Raw genomic sequence first — 21464 nt, forward strand, 5'->3', positions numbered from 1 at the left:
TCCTGTCCCAGAGACTTCCCATGTTCTGGAACAAGATTCCAATCTACATTGGGCAATGCTCCTCACTAACCTTCTTCAAGAGAAACCTTGACGAGTGGATGAGAAACAGAAAGTTTACCCCAGGGATCACTTCAATGGCTCTGCTGGACAGAGGCACAGGGAACTAATCTAAGGGGGCGGCGAAAGGCAACACATTCCGGCTAGGCTTATAAATGCCTTCGGGCAGATAGCCTAGTACCTACCTATGAACCTAGCTATGAACTTATGTCACCACCTCTTATGTTCTCAAATGACACTTCTAATATCCTGAATTTAAAATTATGCATCATTCCTTGCTCAAGTTTATGCTTAAAAAGAGCATATTAGTAGGTATACCTAGAGTTGAGTGTTGAGTTCAAGTTCTCTTTCAGACAGAATACTTTGTCCTCAATTTCTGATCTGGTTTCATCTGAAAGAAGTGGTGTTACTCAGACTGCAGGGGATAGTAGCATAAACTTTTGTAAAGCATCATGGGATTAGGGTTAAAGATTCTCAAGACAGGAAGAAGGTAAATATGATTTCCTTCAAAAGGAGTGGAGATAAGACAGACGCTAAAAGCTATTAACATTAGTTTCACCCAAGATACAAGTAAACCAAACTGTGAAATCTCTGCTATAGTAGAAAATTATAGTATATCTATAAGTGAATGGACTACTGGACCTATGCAGCATTGCTTTACATTAAGAGGAGCATGTCAGACAATTTAAAAATAGATTGTTCAACAACTTTAGGAGCAATTCACTTTAATTAATTAAAATTCATATGTCTTCCTCCATGAACAAGATTGCAAGAACTAGACAGTGGTAATTAATATTTTTGTACTGGCTCACCAAAATTTGAAGTATTTTTAGGAGCATACATACATACATACATACATACATACATGCATACAAGTGCAGCTTAATTTTGTATTTTTAAGGAATCAGTCTCAACTTAATGTTAAATCAGTTGTACCATTGCCTCAATTGGCTTCATGTACAAATATTAGAATGTCTTATAGGAAGTTTTGCAGCTCTAATTTTCTAATGTTGCTGCTGCAGGACATTTGGTTTCTTCAGTTAAGGAATTCTTTTTCTATCAAAATTGCTAATGTTTAACTGACTACATTCAAGGTGGGTGCAGGGCAGTAATGAGGGTGGTTCTTGTTTCCCTTTCTGTTTGTGGCATTTATGGGAGGACAGCAAGTTATAAGCAGGTCTGGACAATATCCAGTTAGCAGTAATAGTGATATTTGTGTTGTCTACAGATGAGACTGTATTTTTATTTTTTCACTTCATTTGACTGTGATCTCCAGCATGCATTGGAACAACCTCTATAGACATGAAGTATCTGGGATGAAAGTCATCTTCTCCATATCAGAGATCATGCTTCTCTTAAGGATAAGAGTGGACTTCCCCCTACATGTTAAGGGGAGCTGCTAACTCAGATATCATGGGGATAAAGTGAATCACAAGTGTTGTACTTCTTCACTGTAGTGGAGTGAGAGTTTAGTCATAGCATGAATTACATGATTTTCCAGGTAATCAATGTCACATCCTCGCTTATGGATATGAGCTTTGTGTAGTGACTGAGTGGATGGAATAATGCATACAAGTGACAGAAATATGGTTCCTTCACTTAGTAGCTGGGAACAGTGTCTGTGATAAAGTAAGTGATAAAGTGAGAAGTTTAGTAAACTTGGAGGTGCTCAGAGCTCAGTCACTGAGAGGAGTTGGTTGATATGGTTTTCACACATTTGCTCCTGGGTGCCTCCTGTTGGATATATATGAGGTACAACACACTGGGAGTAGCCCCCAAGGTAGACTTATAACACATAGAAAGGGTTATTTTTCTCAGCTCACCTAGTAATAACCTAGAGAGTGTTATTTGTGATAGCAGAATCTGGTCTACCTTGCACCACAGTAACGCTACCAGAAAAAAGTGGTTTTGAAAATGGATAACTAGATTCTTAGACAATCGTCTCTTGTAAGATCTGAAATCTATCTTTTATCTGTCTTTCACCATGTAAACTAGCATTAATCAACTTTAACATTCTAATATAAACAGTAATAGTAGTAACATACATTTATCACTGGATACACTCGGTTTTAAAATAAAAATTGCTGCTTCACCCAACAGCTATATTAAATATTCCAAGTTAATTCATTATTCATTCTGTATTGCAATACAGTGCTTCAAAGTATTCCAAGCATTCTCCCTCAACAACTGATTCCTTAGTTAGTTAAATCATTCCTGAACCCAGGGTGTTACTGCCACTTTTAAGTCTTGCCAAGACTGTTGGTGAAACTGATAAAAATGCTTTGCTGCTGAGCTCTTAGCTGAATTGTTTCGACTGTAGTTGGTATGTTCCACAACTCAGATAAAGATGTCTTTTCTGTTTCCCTTTTAACTCATTACAGCTGAGTGACTCCTCCAGATGTTTCTATAGCTGCAGCCTACCAATGCCTCTAGGCATCAAATATTGCTTGTTCATATTTGCATTAATAATTCCAAAACCGTACTACACACAAGTATTAAAAGATTTACTCTTAAAGCTTACACCATGGCAAACAACTGTATTACTGTTTGACTTCTATCTAGTGCAGGTAAAGAGATATTAATTTTTGTTTTTATAAAATTCATTTATATTGTCATAAATGTCACTTTTTTTTCAAATATCTTGATTCTAAGTAACACAGACAGAACTGCTTAGCTCCATATGAAAGCTCTCAGCTAGATGAAGTAAATGCTGCTGACAGTATGTGTGTAACTTGAGTGGTTGAGTATTGTAAGTTGTTTACAAAATATTACAAACTTACTATTTAGTATGACTTATAAAATCCCATTTAAAACTTAGAACCTAAAGAATACTACTACTATGAAATAGTTTGTGCCAAAAAGTTTGCCATTTACACTTCTTTAGTAACCCTTATGATTTCTGAGTTATGAATATTTGTTTGAAATGTAAGGACATAATTTGTTTCTATCAAAAAGCTTAGGTTCTGCTCACTAGAAGTTACAATGCAAACTTCCAGCATTTAGAGAGTATGGAAAAGCAAAATAAATGCACACCAGTGTTTGTGATTTATTGTTAGAATCCATTTTTAATTAAAGTAATCTGATTGTAGAATAACACTTTGGCAAATAGAATGCCCCTTGCAGGAACAGGTTTCTTTCTCCCTTATCAGACTTGGCCAGATTATTTCCTGTAGACATTAAACTCAGCTAGATTTCTTTAATTCATATAACAAACCTGTATCCTTGAAGGTATTAATCACTACAAATTATTACCTGGCAATAAAATCTTACATGTTTTCTAGAGCTACCATAGCACCTATAATTAAAATGTAACTGACAAAATAAATCTTTTGATTAGAATCTTTTATCACTCTTCTAGGGAAAAAATCAACCTGAGTATGTTTGTTTAGACAACTGTTAACTAACTAGGCCTTGAGAATCCCATCAGAGTAAGTCTATCTACTATATCAAGTGTAGCACCTACAAAATTCCTGGTGATAGGAACATAAATCTACGGCCTTACAAAACCTACCATAAGGTAGAGACGTTAACAAATTTGTGGAATATGTATGTTTAGCATGACAAGTGAACTAACAGCAGCCTGTTTCCTGTGTAAAATTAAGTCTAATTTTTCATCAATGAGCACAAATTTTCAAATCTAAAAATGATTTCTGCAGTGTGGCTGATACATAAATTTAACTAAAAAGAACTTACGCAAAAATTCCTTCATTTTATCATGTTAAATGTCATAAATAAAATAAATCAAGAAGCGTAGCATGCAGCTTAACCTGCTAAAAGGAATGTGTAAGTATGTGTGTGTGGATATATATATATATATATATATATATATATATATATATATATATATATATATATATATATATATATATATATATATATATATATATATAGGGTCTATATCACGAAATCGAACTTCCAAAATATCGAACACCATGTTCGAACTTGGAAGATCGAATTCGGATAACATCAAAACTTCAAAACAGCAAATTTTTTCCCAGGGGAAAAAAAAACACACACATAACACAATCACACCAAACACCTTCAAAACCTACACTAAACCTAACATACCCCACTATCTATGCACTATCCTTAACCCAGCCCTAACCCTAAAGTCCGTCACTACCACACACTTACCTGACCCATGCCCTAACCCTAAAGTCCGTCACTATCACACACTTACCTCACCCGTGCCCTAACCCTAAAGTCCGCCACTATATTTAATGTTACACATTTATAAGCATTGGAACATGTGACTATTGGATTGTCAGCTGACTTTATTGCATGTTAAACTACTGTGTCTGATGAAGCAACTAGTGTAGTTGTGAAAGCGCTAACCATTTTTATTTTTTCTATTTTTGGTTTGAATAAACGTATGTTTGTGTGCTAACTTGGTGCTTTTTATTTTATTTTACTATCGCACACTTACCTGACCCGCGCCCTAACCCTAAAGTCCGTCACTATCGCACTCTTACCTGATCCGCGCCCTAACCCTAAAGTCCGTCACTACTCGTTCATACACTTACCTTGACCTGGTCCGAAAATGCCGAAGCTGCAGAAACTGCCAACCAAATTCTTTCCCCGGGAAAGAATTCAGGTTTCCGCGGCTTCGATATTCTCACCTTTTGAACTATCAAGTTCGGCCTTCCGGTATTCAGCATTCTTCACTGTTGATTTCACGATAAGAACCCTATATATATATATATATATATATATATATATATATATATATATATATATCAAATAAATCTAAAAAATCCCATAACTAAATTAATTTAAGACACAGCAAGAATAGCACCTTCCTCTGTACAGGTGCTTCTGTAAATTAAATTGCTCATTGCATTCAGAAACATTTTAGCTAAACACAATTTTATTTCCTAACCTAAAACATTGCTGGAAGAATCACACATGAAGGTCTGAATATGTTCTGTAATGTACAGCGAAGTGTGCCATTAAACGCATGGTTCATAGGTAGGTACTAGGCTATTGGCCCTAGGGCATATATAAGCCTAGGCAAAAAGGTACCCTGGCTTTCACCACCCAATAAAATTATTTTCCTGGCCACTGTCGAGCAGACCCACAGAAGTGATCCCCGGGGTGAATTTCCTATCTCCCATCCAATCATCAAGATTTTTCTTGAAGAGTGCTAATGAGGAGTTTTGCATGATATAGATAGGTAGTTTGTTCCAGAGATGGGAAGTCTTTGTATGTATTACTGTAATCACTATCTGTAACACTGATCTACTTTTATGCCAATTAATGTTTACTATTTTCTCTATCTCTCTTCTTGTCAGAGCTTTTCTCCCCAGGCCTCCATTGAAAATGGACTCTTTTAGGTCCAGTGGACTTTCCCGGTAAACAAATGCAATAAATAAATAAACGTTGGCTTGTGGCACTGGCTTTCAAAGGTAGCGGCAGCAGTTCTGTCCTTTGCAGGTTTTCTTTTTGTTTTTCACACCTGCAAGTGCAAAGTCTTTATTCTATATTATGATCTTAAGGACAGCTAGAGATTTCACTTTCATGTTCTTGCTCGTGTTCCTGTATTTTGTATTGTCTAAGTCCAAGTATGAGTCTGAGTTTTTGGTCTGTGGCAGTTTGTGAGCTGTGGATTCTTAGCTGGAGACTGCTCTGGTGACTGGCCTTATTTATTTATCTCTGTACATACCTTTATTTCTCTACATACAGGATTGTTTTCTTATTTACTTTCTTAACTCGTCTATGTCTCAATGTTCCAAAGCTGATGACATTTTGTATTGCTTGGCAAAGAGGATATTTGATAGCTTAAGACTGACAATTTGCTGTTTGAATTATGCTGCTTCAATGGGAATAGGAAGGGGAAGTTGATTCATTTACATTTCATTATTAAATAAGTATTATAACATTAAGACATTTATAAATTATAACCATTATAAAAATCAACTTTTGAAAAAGACAAGAATGGATGAATTATGTGTTTATATGCTGTTGCAATAAATCTTGTTGTATTTATATCTACAGCTATATTGACCTCCTATAGGTTTGTAGGTTCATAGTTATGTAAAAGCTATAGGGTAAGGACAATGTAGAACAAACTTGAAGTTCAGAATTATATAGATACACTACAAAGTACACATTTTACCTTGGATTGTGTACTTACTGTACTATATAGAATTGTATGTAGGTACTCAGCCATGCAAACCAACCAGTGAAGAAGATAACACCGGGCACAGTTGGCATGTGTCTCACATTCAGAGATTTAACAATAATCTTCATCTTTATGACATTAATTGCCCTATAGTGCATGGAGTGCTGCGACTGCACTCTAATATCAGGAAAAAAAAACAAAACAAATCAGTCTGGTGTTTCATTAGCATGAGACCTGATCTTAATAACTGTTAAGCACCCCACTAAACGCTATTAACATTAGATCTCGCACAAATAACTGACAGTGCTGACCATCAAATGACATATGCAGAAGTCACAACATTTTCTTTAATGTCTGCTGTCTAGTTATACAATCTTTCCCTAATTTTATTTAAAAGTGTCTTACTGACATATCTATCGATATATTTGACAGTGCTCGCCAAGTGCTTTACTGGCCTTAACAGCCAGCGAAACACTTTGTGTTTTATTTATTTATTTTTCTGTAAAGAGTAGTACATTGAGTACACAGATCTCCATACATTACAGATAATCATGATCCGATCTCCAATTGTAACCAAATATTATATGTTCTCAACATGGATGCAAGATTCACCTCTCAAGATGTGAATTCCTTGGCATCCATGCCTCAAACACACAATAAGCAGGCTACGATAGGAGTCCTGATCATAGTCCTCCATATTGTAAGCTTTTTCTATAAACGTAAGTCATTTGTTCACATGTATAGCTAGTTTTGTGATAGTGTCCATGCAAGAATGAGTATAATTCAAAGAAATGTTTTTGAAATGTATTTGGATATTTCTTGGCATTGGAAAAAATTAAGTGTTTAGTAACATTAAAGTTATCTTATTACAAAATTTAACAAAATGAGTCCATCTGTTGTAAGCAGGCTTTTAATACAGAACATAAAAATAAAAAAAACTGCCTGTCACCTGTAATATGTCAGAAAAACTACCAATATCAAGGAATAAAACTGAGAAATATATTTGTTAAATTGTATGATATGAACAGAATTCAGTCAAGGAGCATTAAAAATAACAATGCTAAAATGAGGATGCAGTGATCTAATGGGATAATTCTACATTTCGTTCTGACACTAATCTAATTGAGGCCATTTATGTTGATTCAAATTATCAAACATTTAGAGGAAACAATATGATTAAGGTCCTTAAACATTTGGAAAATATACAATATTAAAGAGAATGCAATTTGATGAGTGTATGACATACAATGTAACAGAAAAAAGGATGAATACTTCTTTGGTTGAAAAATGTTGGTGTGTGTAAAAAAATAAAAGCAGAGAGAGAGAGAGAGAGAGATAGATAGAATGGACCAATGAGTGACCCTGGGATTCATGAAGCTTCGTGCAAGTATAAGACTATTCTTGTACGGAGTGGTTCGTGTACGTTTAGACTAGCAGCGTGCCTTGCATATGCACGAAGGAGCGCTGCTGTTTAATCTAACTGGACACGAACCATGAACAAGCTTAGGGGGCATGTGTCAGCAGTGCCTGCACATGTAACATGCCCCCTTCGTTCAGAAAGTGCCGTACGGCACTTTGTGACAGAGACGAGTGTCACTGTACATAATATTAGAGCCTGACTCTAATATTATGTACAAAACCAGTGTCCACAGACACTCTGAAATGTAAGTAGCTAACATTTCAGTGTCTTTAGGCACTGAAATAAAAATAAAACAAAACACAAATGGGATGTCTTAAGCTTTTCTCTTGCTTCTCAGTTACTGCCATGTTACTGCAGAGTATACATATATAAAACCTGACTCCTTTGTGCCTCTGTTTGACCATCAAATTTAATTTGCTTCAAACAGAAAAGTACCCAACAGTGTGTGGCATCAAAGCAGGATATACCATTTTCAGAGAAATTTGTTTTCTACTGACTTTTTGTCACGCATTCCATTTCAATAAAATTCTGATATACCTTTCACCTTCATTCTTTCAAACTTTTTGATGGAGTGAATAAAGAAAAAAATGTCACTGGAAGATCACTTTAGATCACTGGAAGCAGTTCATTTCTCAAGTGAACATACAAAATGAATCAATGATCATGAAGCCAAGAAAATTAAATTAAATAAAAAACCAGCAAATGAGGAGCTCTTCATTCAAAAACATCACCAGACAGGTAAAACTGACAAACAAGCAGCAGTTTCAGAACAAAAATAAACAGGCAGAGTAACTCAACCAATAAGCCACATTCTAGCATTTAAAGCCAGAATGGTAACTCCCCTCTTTTCATCTTTCTTGACAGGCTAATTCTTTCTTTTCAGTAAGTTTTGCTTGATTTGCTTTTAACTTCCGAATATCTGCCTAAATACTTCATCCATAAATCTTCACGCTCTATTTATTAATTAGTTTCCCCTCAAGTGTTTGTCAATGTCCTGTATAGCCACAGACACCTTGAGTTGACATTTTTCCTATAAAAGCACCACTGAAATTTCATCAATACCTAGTTACACACAGGACAACTAGTTTGCAGTGACAAGCACTGTCCCGGGAGGTGCAAACTGGATACTCCAGACATTAGACAGCTGGCTTAAGAATATCAAGTCATCAATAACAAAAGGTCTGTTGCCACGGATATGAACTTTCCCACTATCTCTTTTACCAGCTTGGTTGATATGGGCATCCTAAGGCAATGTAGAAATTACTTCACGTTTAATGACAACCAGTTAATTTTCAAACTGATATGGTATATGAGAGATGTACAGTGGATATAAAAAGTGTACACATCCCTGTTAAAATGCCAGGTTTTTGTGATATAAAAAAATGAGACCAAAATAAATCATTTCAAAACTCTTCCCACCTTTAATGTGCTAGCTGCAACTCTACTTTTTACGTAGATGGTGTGTCAGTAATTGGTGAAAAGGGTGATGCAGTGAATTTGTTGACAAAGAATGAGGTGTTTTGTACTGTTTGGTTCAATGGTAAATTCACTGACCTTAAAGTAGACACTTGTTCAAAGTGTAATGTTATATCAGCAGACACATTTTCTAAGGTGAGAACTAATGAAGAACTCAATGTAACTTGTAGTGTGAAACTTGTTGCTTATGGAGGTGAAGAAATTCAAACCAAAGGCTCACTAGTACTTTCATGTTATTTGGCAAGGAACTATTACAGCTTACTATTCTATGTTGTCCAAAGACCTGTGCAGTCATTTTTGGGTCTCAGAGACAGTTTGATAATTAATCTGCTTTCTTTTACCAAAGTTCATATAAGCACATATCCTAGTTCCAATTTTTCTGAAGCCATTTTATTAGAGTATGCTGATGTCTTCGATTACAAGTTGGGCAAATTTCCAGTTGTGGATTCTATGAAGTTCGACCCATAGGTCAGTCCAGTAGTCAGACCAGCAAGAAAAGGTCCAATAGCTATGCAAGATAAAGTCAAAGCTCAGTTGGATAAAATGGTACAACAAGGTGTAATTTTTTCCAGTTATAGAACCAACTGAATGGGTGTCCTCCATGGTAGCAGCCCACAAGAAAGGCTCAGAGAAATCAGAATATGTATTGACTCGAGAGATTTGAACAAAGCATTAAAGAGGCCGCATCATCCAATGCATACAGTTGAAAAGGTTGCGGCCCTAATACAGAATGACACTGTTTTTCTGTCTTGGATGCAAAATGTTTATTTTAGCAAGTGATGCTTGATCATAAATCCTCATTACTGACCACTTTTGGTAATTTGTTTGGCAGATATAGATTCCTGAGGATGCCATTTGGAATAAATTCTGCAATTGAAGTCTTCCAGTGTGCAGCGAAGCAAATTTTTTCAGGTTATCCTTATGCCATAACAGTAGATGATTTGTTGGTTGAAGGCAATGGTGAAGCAGAGCATGACAGAAACCTTAAGAGAGTTCTAGACAGAGCATGTGAAGTGAACTTAAAGCTCAATCCTCTAAAGTGCAAGTTCAGACTACCAGAAGTTATTTATGTAGCTCATTTATTTACCAGCACTGACTTGAGACCAGACCTGTCTAAAAAGAGCAGCTATTCTTGAGATGTCAGCATCAGATAATGTTCAAACTGTACAGCATTTCCTTGGCATGGTCAACTATTTAGGCAAGTTTATACCAGACTTTAGTGAGTTGACAGCACTTTTAAGAGAGCTAACACTCAAAAATGTTACATGGTCTTGGCTGAAACAGCACCAGAAAGCATTTGAAGACCTTAAGCAGAAAATTTCCACCCTACCTACATTAAGATACTATTATATCAATAAACCAAGCGCTCTTTCCTGTGATGCTTCAAAATTTGTTTTTGGTGCAGTTATTCTTCAAGAAGGCAGACCAGTAGCCTATGCATCTAGAACTCTTACCCAAACTGAAATGCAGCATGCTCAAATTGAGAAAGAACTTTTGGCAATAGTATTTGCATGTTCAGTTTTTTATGATTATGTCTGTGGCAAGCTATTCAGATTGAAACTGATCACCGACCTCTAGTTACTATTCTAAAAAAGCCTATGCATTCAGCTCCAGCGAGATTACAAAGAATGATGCTCAAATTGCAAAAGTACAACATCAAAATGGTCTATACAAAAGCCAGACTACTTTATCTGGCTGATACCTTATCCAGGTTGCCCCAAAATACAATGGAACAGCTTGACAGAGAGAATTTTGACTTTGACGTAATGGCTGTGTGTAATTTTTCTACCATGAGACTTGATGACCTGAGAGATCATACAAAGACTGATCCAATTTTGCAAAAGCTCATCCACTACATTAATGTTGGATTGCCGTCAAAACAGTCTAGTGTACCACCTGAAGTGCAAACCTATTTTCCTTGCAGAGATGAGATGTTGATGGAAGATGGCATTATTTTCAAAGGTCCTACAATTGTTCTTCCTGCTTTCTTACAACTTGAATATATCCAGATTTTGCATCGTGGTCACCAAGGTTCTGAATCTACCAAAAGACGGGTGAGAGAACTAGTATTTTGGCCTTCACTAGTGAAAGACCCTGATAAAGTACTTTCTTCTTGTTCAGTATGCAGTTGTGCTAAACCACATTTGCAAAGAGAACCACTGCAGCTAAGTTAAGGTCCTGAACTATCTTGGTCAACAGTAGCCACTGACATATTTGAGTGGAACAATCAGCATTATTTAGTATTGGTAGACTCTTATTCAAACAGGTTTGAGAATGACTTACTACATAATCTAACATCCACTACTGTTATCATTAAGTTGGAACATCATTTGTCAGTCCATGATAGTCCACACAAAGTTGTTTCTGACAATGTTACTCAATTTACTACTTAGTTGTTTCAGAAATTTGTAAGAGAATGGGACTTTGTACATGTTAACAGTAGTCCAGAATATCCACAGTCAACTGGACTAACTGAACGTGCAGTGCAGTGCAGTGCAGAGTGCAAAGCAATTACTTGAAAGGTCAAAGCATGACAATACCGATGTCTTTTTGAATTTACTTAATCTCAGAAACACACCCTATGACAATATACTTGGCTCGCCTGCTCAGAGACTTCCATCCAGGCAAACTAGAACAGCACTGCTTGTTAGTTCCAGTTTATTGAGGCCTAAAGCTAAAAACAACAGAACCATCAGAGCCCAGTTATTCAGGAAGTATTCTATCCAAAAGTCCAGTTGTGATAAATTGAGCAGATTTCTTCGTCCACTGAAAGAAGGAGAGACAGTGAGGATACAAACAGCGAATGTTTTCGTCTGGATTATTCAAGTAACAGGTATATGTACCGAGCCAAGCTCCTACTTAGTAGAATCTGAGGGTGTGGAGTAAAGGAGAAATCACAGACTTCCTGTAGCAGAATCAATATCGCAGCATTGCTCCTGTGATACAGACTCTAAATCTCAGGGCAATCCAGACAATATTCCTGTTACAGATCGTGTCTTACCTTCTGATTCCAACTATAATGATGTCCCCAATATTCCTAAGGTTGAACATTAAGCAGAGACAGTTGAAGTTGCTGAGTCTAATTCTCAGTTTTATGTCACACCATTTGGTTGCACTTCCAGACCTAGTGTGAAATACACAGCGCCTTGGACATAACTGTATATATGTACATAGTTCTGTATAAATGCATAACAAAAAGCTATTTGTATTATTTGCATGCCAACTGATATTCTCAGCATCGCATGATCTTTTTCTCAAAGAGGGAGTATGTAGAGTAGAGTGTGTGATGTGTCTTTAAGAAGCACAGCAAGTGATGAACGTGCATGTATAAATAGCAGGCACGTGCTATACCCAGTGCAATTTTGAGAGTGCAGCCAGAAAGTGAGCATGTATGAATGTAATAGCTAGTTTGTATATAAGTTACCTAAGTTAAAGTTAATAAGCTTCAATCGTGATATGTTTGCACATAATAAAGCTGCCTGAACAGAACCCACAAAATCTCATCTGTCACATCCTAACTAGACGATTGACATGCAAGTAGTCAAAACATTTTCAGATGACATGAGAATGTCATTTGGTCTTGATAAATACGCAAAAGTAACCTTTAAAGCAGGAAAGCTGCAGCAACAAAAAAACATCAGATTGGGACAAGAATGTGATATAAAATAACTTGCGCACGAGGATGGGTATAAATATTTGGGAATTGATGAATGATCAACACTAAAGATTGAACAAATGCAATTAAAACTTAGTAAGGAATATTTTAAAAGGCTTTAATTCTGAAAACAGCATTGACATCTAGGAACAAAATTCAAGCTATAAACCAGTTTGAACTTCCTGTCCTAATTTATGGTTTTGAAGTTATTGACTGGCCCCAAAAGGTGTTGGATAGATCAGATAGGAAAACAAGAAGGATTCTTCATGCTCATCAAATGATTTGTAAAAATTAGTGCATACCAAGGTTATATATCCCCAGTTCTGCAGGAGGTATGGGCCTCCTTGAAATCGATTACATGTATAGATCTTCAGTCATGGGACTGCATACATATTTGCTGACCGCACAGGACCTAAATGTAGTGAAGGTTTTGAAACACGAGGAGAATAAATCTAAGATGACTTCCCTGCTTAGTCTAGCAGAAGCATAGCAGTGTCAAGTAGGAATGGAAATCAAACCAGAAGTATATAAAAATCAGGCAACAACTGCATGTGCCAAAAAACAAAAGAAAATATAAGGTGAAGGATCAGATGAGAAGGCAAGAAATGTGGAAAATGCATAAATATAGTTGCAAGTATTGAAAACTCCTGGAAGAACCTCATGTTGATCAGGACTGAACACAAGAATGGTTAACGACAGGCAAATTCAATTTCAAACCAAAAGATGAACGGTTAATATTGTAATCCCAAGATAGTGGCCTACATACACACTGGTTTACAAAGTCAATTGAACATGTGAGAGAAACAGACAAATGTAGGTTTTGTAAAACAGAATTGGAAAGAGTCTCTCACCTTGTTGCTGGTTGTGAAATACGAATGGCAGAAGGACTGTATACTGAAAGGCATAATAATGTGGCAAGACTGTTCCACTGGGGATTGTGAAAATATTATGGTACTGAAGTGACTGAAAAAACACTGGAAACATGAGCCACAAAGCATCATAGAAAATGATGACATCTACATCACATGGGATCACCCGTTACCAAGAGTTCAGAAGATAGATGCGAGAAAACCAAATATAGTGGTCCATGAAAAGAAGACAAAAGTATCATTGATCATTGAAATCACTATACCCAGTAACTACAATGTCTTGCGTACAGAGAGACACAAAGTCATAAAATATCAGGATTTGCAGGCAGACACAAGAGCATTGTGGAAGAAAGACACCCAGACAATTCCAATAGTAGTAGGAGCAACTGGTCTTATAAAAAAGCATCTACAATCATATTTAGATATGTTACCAATACATGTAACTCCATACGAATTGCAGGAGTCATTACTGGCCATTACATGTGCTGTGAAGAGCACTTCTGGCTGACATCAAAGACTGAAACAATATCAGTTTCATGAACTTTAATCATACTTTGACTTAGGAATGGGGTCCATTCCTGTCATGGTACTAGAAACCCAAAATATTTGGAGAAATTAAAAAATGAGGGAAAAGCCAAAAGATATTGCAAACCTACTGACTGAAAAGTTCAGCTCCAAGTTTAGCCCTTTCTACCTTCACTCAGGAAATACCATCAGATATTACTGCCCCCCTGCTATCACTAGGAACCAGGTCTCTCTAAGCCTAAGAACACTGTGATAGTGGGCTCAGACAGTATCCCAGGATGCCTTCTAAATAGCATGAAACATGAGCTATCAGGTCCACTTGAATTGCCATTTGACTTTAGACTCCAAACAGGCATCATGCCTCATGAATGGAGAAAAGCAACAGTCATCTCAGTGCACAAAGGTGAGCCATCTACAGACCCTGGAAACTACAGACCAATACGTCTCACGAGTCTCACATGTAAAGCCATGGAAAGAAGTATCATGGTAATAATCAGTAATGACATAGGAAACCTCCAGACACTGGACCTAACCCAATTTGGTTTCATCAAGGGAAGGTCATGCCTACCCAATCTGATAGGCTTCTTTGAGAAGGTCAACAAAGCAATGGATGAGGGCAAAATGTTTCACACTGTCTACCTTAACCTGGCCAAGGCATTTGACACAATACCAAACCTCAGGCAGTGTTGACAAACTTTAGAGGCTAGGTACAAACCCGTATGTCATCCAGTGGATAGCCATCTGGCTCACAGACAAGACCCAGGAAGTTAGAATTGGCAAGTTCACCTCTATAAAGAGGCCAGTCACAAAAGGAGTCCCTCAGAGATTGGTCCTAGGACAACTCCTTTTTGGCATTTAGTTCTCTGAAGTCAAGGCCAATGTCAATGGCCTTGACTATCTAAATTTGCTGATGATTGCAAATTAGGCACTGTCATTGAATCACATACCAACACAAATGTTCTCCAGGAAGGGATGACACAGACAAACACTGGTGTCAGAGCCATGGACTAAATAATCTAAATGCCAAGAAATGCATAACAGTATCCTTTGGGAAGTCATCCACCACTGTAACTATCTCATTGACAACACAACCCTATGAGTTGACCTAGTAATCAGGGAATTGGGAACACCCATAGACGGTAATCTAGCCTTTGACCATCGCGTATCTATGGTAGTCAGGAAATCATTTTATGTTTTGCAACTTATAAACAAAGGTATGGCAACTAGGTCCAAGGAAGTCATTGTTCCACTGTATATAAATTAAAATAAGCACACACGTGGAAAAAGTTTAGTCCTAGCACAAACAAGTAATGAAAAAATAAATGCAAAAGTTTGAAACAGCACAGCTAAAAGCAAATAAAATCTTTAATTGGTAAGCACTTTCACGCCTGTTTGTCACTTCATCAGACCATAAATACAAAGTAGAAATTCAGGTGTATATATATATATATATATATATATATATATATATATATATATATATATATATATATATATATATATATATATATATATATATATATATGGATCTAGGACGTTTGCTCGGCTGAGCAAATGTCCGAAATCCAAACGGCCAGGCATACTTACGCGAAGGTGCTTTTCACCGAAGAAGCACTTTCACGTAAGTATGACTGTTGCCGAGGCTGTACTATGGTGCAGGTAAGGGAAATTTCCCTTTTCCCCACTGTAGTGCGGTCCCTGAGGGAGAATATTAAAGTGGGGGGGGTGGGGGGCACAGCCCCCCCACATGGGGGTGCAGGGGATCGAAGCCCCCAGCTAAAATGTAAATGTAGTGTTTTTTTATTTTGTTGCACGCTTTAACAAAAGCGCTTTTTCGATAAAAGCGCTTTCCTTAAAGTGTGTTCGGGTTTTATGGATTTGGACGTTTGCTCAGTGGAGCAAATATCCTAGATCCATATAGATATATATATATATATATATATATATATATATATATATAGAGAGAGAGAGAGAGACTGGCTACAATGAGTCAATAAAACAAACCATGTGATTTCAGTACTGGCTTTAAAGGTACAGCTTCATTCAAACCATAACCATTGTCTTCTTGTAATATAATCATCCATTTTACTCAGCTATTTCAGTTTTATTCTCAATGTCTCCATATCTCAGATCTCTGGGCATTAGTTGTAAAACCATAAAATTAAAAGAAATGTGGAGTATCATACATACTGACATGCTTCGCCAGAGCATTAGTAGTCTTGTCCCTACCTATATCATAAATATGCTCTTGAATCCATTCCCTCAGTGAACGGTTAGTCTTCCCCACATAAAAGCATGGACAAGCCATGCAGGTCACTGCATATACCAAATCAAATGGCATGCAGCAAAGATGTATATCATTTTCCTGTAGTGGGATGAATAAAACAATTCAATGGGGAAATATGGCTCCAGACATCACAAGACCATCAGAGAAAAGTATCTATTCATTCTTACAACTTTCTCACAGTTAGTTCCCTATTATAACAAGAATCGTCCAGTTCTTCTTAACAATGTCACAGATCAAATTTATGTCCCTGGAATAAGAGCACGACACACCTGTATTATTAGGCTTAGCGATGTGGGATGAAGCAGATATATCACTTCAATTGTTCCACTGAATTCAGCATTCATTAGACCTATCACTGAGTACAACACCCCCTTTAGTATGTACCTAACCAGGCATATCTAACAATTGGAATGTTCACAGAGGTTCCTCACCAAAGAATACAGGGTAGAAGTAACATAACCTATGCAGACCACTTCAAGGCCCTATCCCTGTATTCTGTCTCTTACAGACTGTTGAGAGCCGATCTATGCTTGGCATACAAGACATTGTCAGACCCCACTCTGATGAATCTCCTGCATATCCACAAAACAAACATTATCAGAATTACCCATTCTAAAGACTTAAACCTTGCCTGTTATATAAATAGGACATGCTAGCGAAACAGGTATTTATCTCAGAGACTACCCCTTCTCTGGAACAGGCTCCCCATCCACATGAAGCAGAGTTCCTCCCTAACTCAATTCAAGTGTAACTTGGACAGTTGGACGGGGGACAAGAAATTCATCCCTGGTTTGGCACATATGTCTATAATGCACACAGCCAGCCTGTAAATGTTTTACCTCCCAAGCGCCTGCTTACACTTATAAAGGGTACTGGAACCTGTCAGAGGTTTGGGATGCATGGCTAGGCTTAAAGATGCCCTTGTGTTCATTAGCCTAGTAAACACCTCTGAACCTATGAGCTTATAATATAAACCCCTAACGTATGTACTATCACTGTTAGTGGGTGTCAATTAATGCTTAATTAAGGATTTACCATAATATGTATTACTGCTAGGTTTACAGACATGATATGGTGGTAAGTGGAATACTGCAAGGGGCATTTCTTGGCCTATGGATTTCTTTATGACAGACATCATTATAGGTAATGAGAACAGAAACAGCCTGTTTGCACTAGTAAGCTAGGTGGGACAGTGATGAAAGAAGAAAAACCTACAATATCAATGCTTCAAATGATGCAGGAAAACTAGACAGAGACATGGAAAACGGGTATAATGTAGAAAGGTGCATCACACATCAGCTGGGATTCACAAACTGTAGGTAAAATAGCAGCTGTATGGTGTTACCCTGAAAAGTAAAAAAAAACAAGAGCATGACCTTGAGGTGACAGCAACTACAGAAATGAATCATCAGCCACAAACTGAGGAAGGCATTGACATGTTAGGAAGTGTACCTTTGGGATTGACTTAAAGAAAAGAGGTATATTACAGCACTATGTATGTCTTATCAGGGACCAGCTGTAGTGCTGTGTACATCTCTGGTACTCACAGCACAGAAGGAATCAAGCTAATCCAGGGCATTCAGAAAAGTGTAAACACAGTAATAAGAGGCCTAGAGGAAAAGGGTTATGAGGATATATTGTAAGAAATAAATCAACTCATACCAAAGGAAGGAAACCCAGCATATAACTTGTGATCATCAGGTAGTGATGGGTGCAATGTGGTAAATTTAATGAGGAAAGATAGGGAAAAGAAAGCATGAATTTCAGACTGAAGATACTCTCTTCTGTTTAGCTTTTAGCACTTTGTCTATGAAGGAGTCTAGTAATATATAAATGCAAAATCCTTTAAGGATCTTCCTATATGTGGTAAAAATGAATAGCAAACTGGGTGAAAGACAGAACTCACACATTGCGAGTTGCAGGTGCTTCATGAGAAAGTATGAACGTGACCAGATGTGTCCATCAGGGTTCGGTGCTGGAACCTCTCCTTTTTGTTATTTACTTCTTATATCTCTAAGTAGAGAGCCAAGACCTCTGGCTAACAAAGTTTGCAGACAGCTGCAATCTGGAGGTTGTTATTAAGTCACCCAATGACACCCAAACCTGCCCCATTAAGCACTTGTTGTACTAAACATGGGCTAAAATAAAAAGCTAAAAAGTGCAGTATCATCACTTTTGGTAGACGATCCCTCCCCTTATTATAGTATCTAGACAATACGCCTCTACAAAATGAAAATATAGTTAGGGACATAGGTACTTAAGTTGATAGCTTCCTCTCTTTTCACCATCCTTGTCAGGGAATGATTTCATCTATCAAAGCTAATTTCTAAAAGAATATCATTAAGGTCTAAAGAGGTAACCACTCCCTTATACTCAGCATTTTTCAGACCAATTATCGAGTACAATGCTCCCTTTGGGATGTATCTCACTAAATATATCAAACAATTAGAAAGATTTCCACAGGTTCCTAACTATAAAGATCACAGGCCTAAAGTCCCTGAGTTAACAAGAAAGGCTGGAAGCTTTATTCCTTTATTCAGTGTCTTACAAACTTTTAAGGTAAGTTCCCTATCTTGTTTCCTGTGCAATTAGAATCCCAATTTTCCTGGACCTCCTGTTTCTTTGCAAGTCCTATACCTCCACCAGTACAAGGATCAGGGACTGAAACCTTCACCAGCAGAAAAAATAAAACATGGTGGAAGGATAGGATTGTAAGCAAGTGCTTATCAGACCTTTGGAATAAACTTAAGCAATACATCTCACATTCTTCCTTTAAACATAAGCCAGTAGAATGACTGGATTTCTACAAATTGACTCTGGGACTGGCCAGTGTGGCCCTCCTGGAGAAAGGAAGTACTACCAGAGGAAAGGTATTGGCAAAACAAGAATGGTCATGAAACTCAGCGGTCTTGTAATATTTATGAATGTATAATCTATGGAAAGGCACAAGAAGCTAGTAAAGGAAATGTGGGTTGCAGGATCACTTGATGGGAAAATACACCTACAGGGACAAAACAGTCAGACAAAAGCCATATCAACTATACAGCAAGATTATGAAATATAGAAATTCCATTCCTCATATACTGCGGTGGTGGTGCTGCGGTAGCGTTATTGCCTCACAGTAAGATGCTGTCTGGTTCGATTCTTAGCTAGAGCGTCCTCTGTGTGCAGACATGCATGAATGGGCATACCTTCATTGAAGGTTGTGCATCAGGGCTGGCAACTCAGCATGTAAAATCTACTGCCAATCATTAGCTGACCGGAGTTACACTGTGGCGACCCCTAACCAGGAAAAGCCGAAAGACACAACAACAACAACAACAATGAAGGTCAAAAATTTTTTAACCAATAAGAAACCATCCTGTTAGACATAAAAGTAGTAAACATTGTTCAGATGCTATGCTTTAGAAAGTATTTGCCATAGCAGAGATAGAGAAATACTCTCTTAGATGGCAATCTATGCTTAGGGTTGATTTGCAGATCAGCTGTGTTTGCCTATATTGCACCATACAGATATGTACTGTCTTACTACTGTGTGTCCTCAGCTTGTGGAAGTAGATGATACATACAGAGAAGGCTATTAAATTACAAGACGTAGTGGTGGAATTAACAGAGGCATAACCTACCTTACAAACTCCGCCAGTTCAGGGATTCTGCTTGTTCTTGTGCTGATCATCTTGAAAACATGAAATTAAAAATATTTTCAAAATCTGTTTTCCTTCTGACATGTTTAAGTTTCTCTTTCATTCCTCATTGTCCTCATCTACTCAGAACTTGGTTTGCTGATGTTAAAGTGTCCTCACACATTTATTGAAGAGGATGCCGCTTCATGGAAAGATACTGTGAATATTTGATAATAATGGAAGTGTCATCCCTCCACCAAAATCTGCATCAAAGAATCAAAAATTGATACACTAATGCTTTGGGAAAATGCAAGAAAAAGGCTAGGAAAAGAACATTCTGGGGAGCAGGCTGCCAAAAAAAAAAGGCAAAAGGACTGGTTACTTCTGCAGTAAAACGAAGCATTTATTCCAGCCCCAAAGCACTAAAAGATGGGAACAGCATCTGCCTGTAATGACTGATGCATGTTTATCAGATGTATAAATGGCCACAGTGAGAGGCACTGGCACCAGAAACTGTAGCATTCACACCAAATAATGGATAGGAAAGGAGATGATGCATCAACGTGCTCCCCGAACAAGCAATCACATGAACTGCTGTATCAATTAAAAGTTTCAACAGGCTAAGGCCCAGCTTAGTATCCAGCTGCTCTCACTGTCTCTCTCCATTCCCCTAATTGCCTGATTCCTTTATATACGAGGAAAGTGCCCCTCTGTTTTTTTTCTGCTTTTACTCCTTAGTGAACCTGTGATGTTCAGGAAAAGGGTACACATATGCTGAAAGAGAAACATAGTTAAATTATACATATGTAAATAAAATAAATAATTATATGTCAAATTAGTGACAGAACTCTGACTCCCATTCCATTAACCACATATCATCAGCACCTGATATATTAAACAATGTGTGAACCATTAAAATCAGTGTTTTCAGACAGGAGCAAGCGCAACTGCTCCCACAGACCCCGGCATCTCTGTAAACAGTAACTTCCGGATCAAAACAGAGCCCTCCTTTTCCTTATTGTTGTTAGCTGCAGCTATGTTCTCTGCAATTTGTTGGTGTAATGGAAGAACAAGCAAAACACTTGTGATTGTTAAGTAGGTCACCATCTGGTAACTGACCACATGTGCAGGATCCACATAAACAAATATAAATGGTTACTGTTCTTTCCCAGTTGTCATTGGTTCATGTCTAAGCATCACATATGTATGAGGGAGATAAGATGCTTCAGAATGTTGGCCTCTTCTCAGCTGCTCCAGTAGGTTAGTGATTGAGAAACCAGAAGATGATCTGAAGGGTCTAGGTTAAAGTACTAGATGAATCACACAATTTGTTAACATGGTGCTCCTGGACTTTGACCAGGGACTTTGCCTCCAAAACATTTCTAATTAATAACTTTTTATTTGTGTTCTGACTCAGGAAACATGTTGATG

The 21464-nt window shown here is 37.4% G+C and overlaps 2 protein-coding genes across 4 annotated transcripts in view; one reads left to right on the top strand and one right to left on the bottom strand.

Annotated features, from left to right (window-relative positions):
- The window catches only part of PRRX2 (paired related homeobox 2), a 663637-nt gene that overhangs the window by 499487 nt on the left and 142686 nt on the right, over positions 1–21464 (top strand). The gene's annotated exons all lie outside the window — the stretch shown is intronic.
- The window catches only part of LOC122790318 (protein CutA homolog), a 757176-nt gene that overhangs the window by 27035 nt on the left and 708677 nt on the right, over positions 1–21464 (bottom strand). For both annotated transcript variants that reach the window (XM_044057842.1, XM_044057841.1), the window contains exon 5: positions 20037–20086. In XM_044057842.1, coding sequence (XP_043913777.1) covers positions 20037–20086 — 50 coding nt within the window. The remainder of the gene's footprint in view (positions 1–20036; positions 20087–21464) is intronic.

Source organism: Protopterus annectens, chromosome 16.part0, assembly GCF_019279795.1.
Source record: "Protopterus annectens isolate FY-2018-M chromosome 16.part0, PAN1.0, whole genome shotgun sequence".
NCBI lineage: Eukaryota > Metazoa > Chordata > Ceratodontiformes > Protopteridae > Protopterus > Protopterus annectens.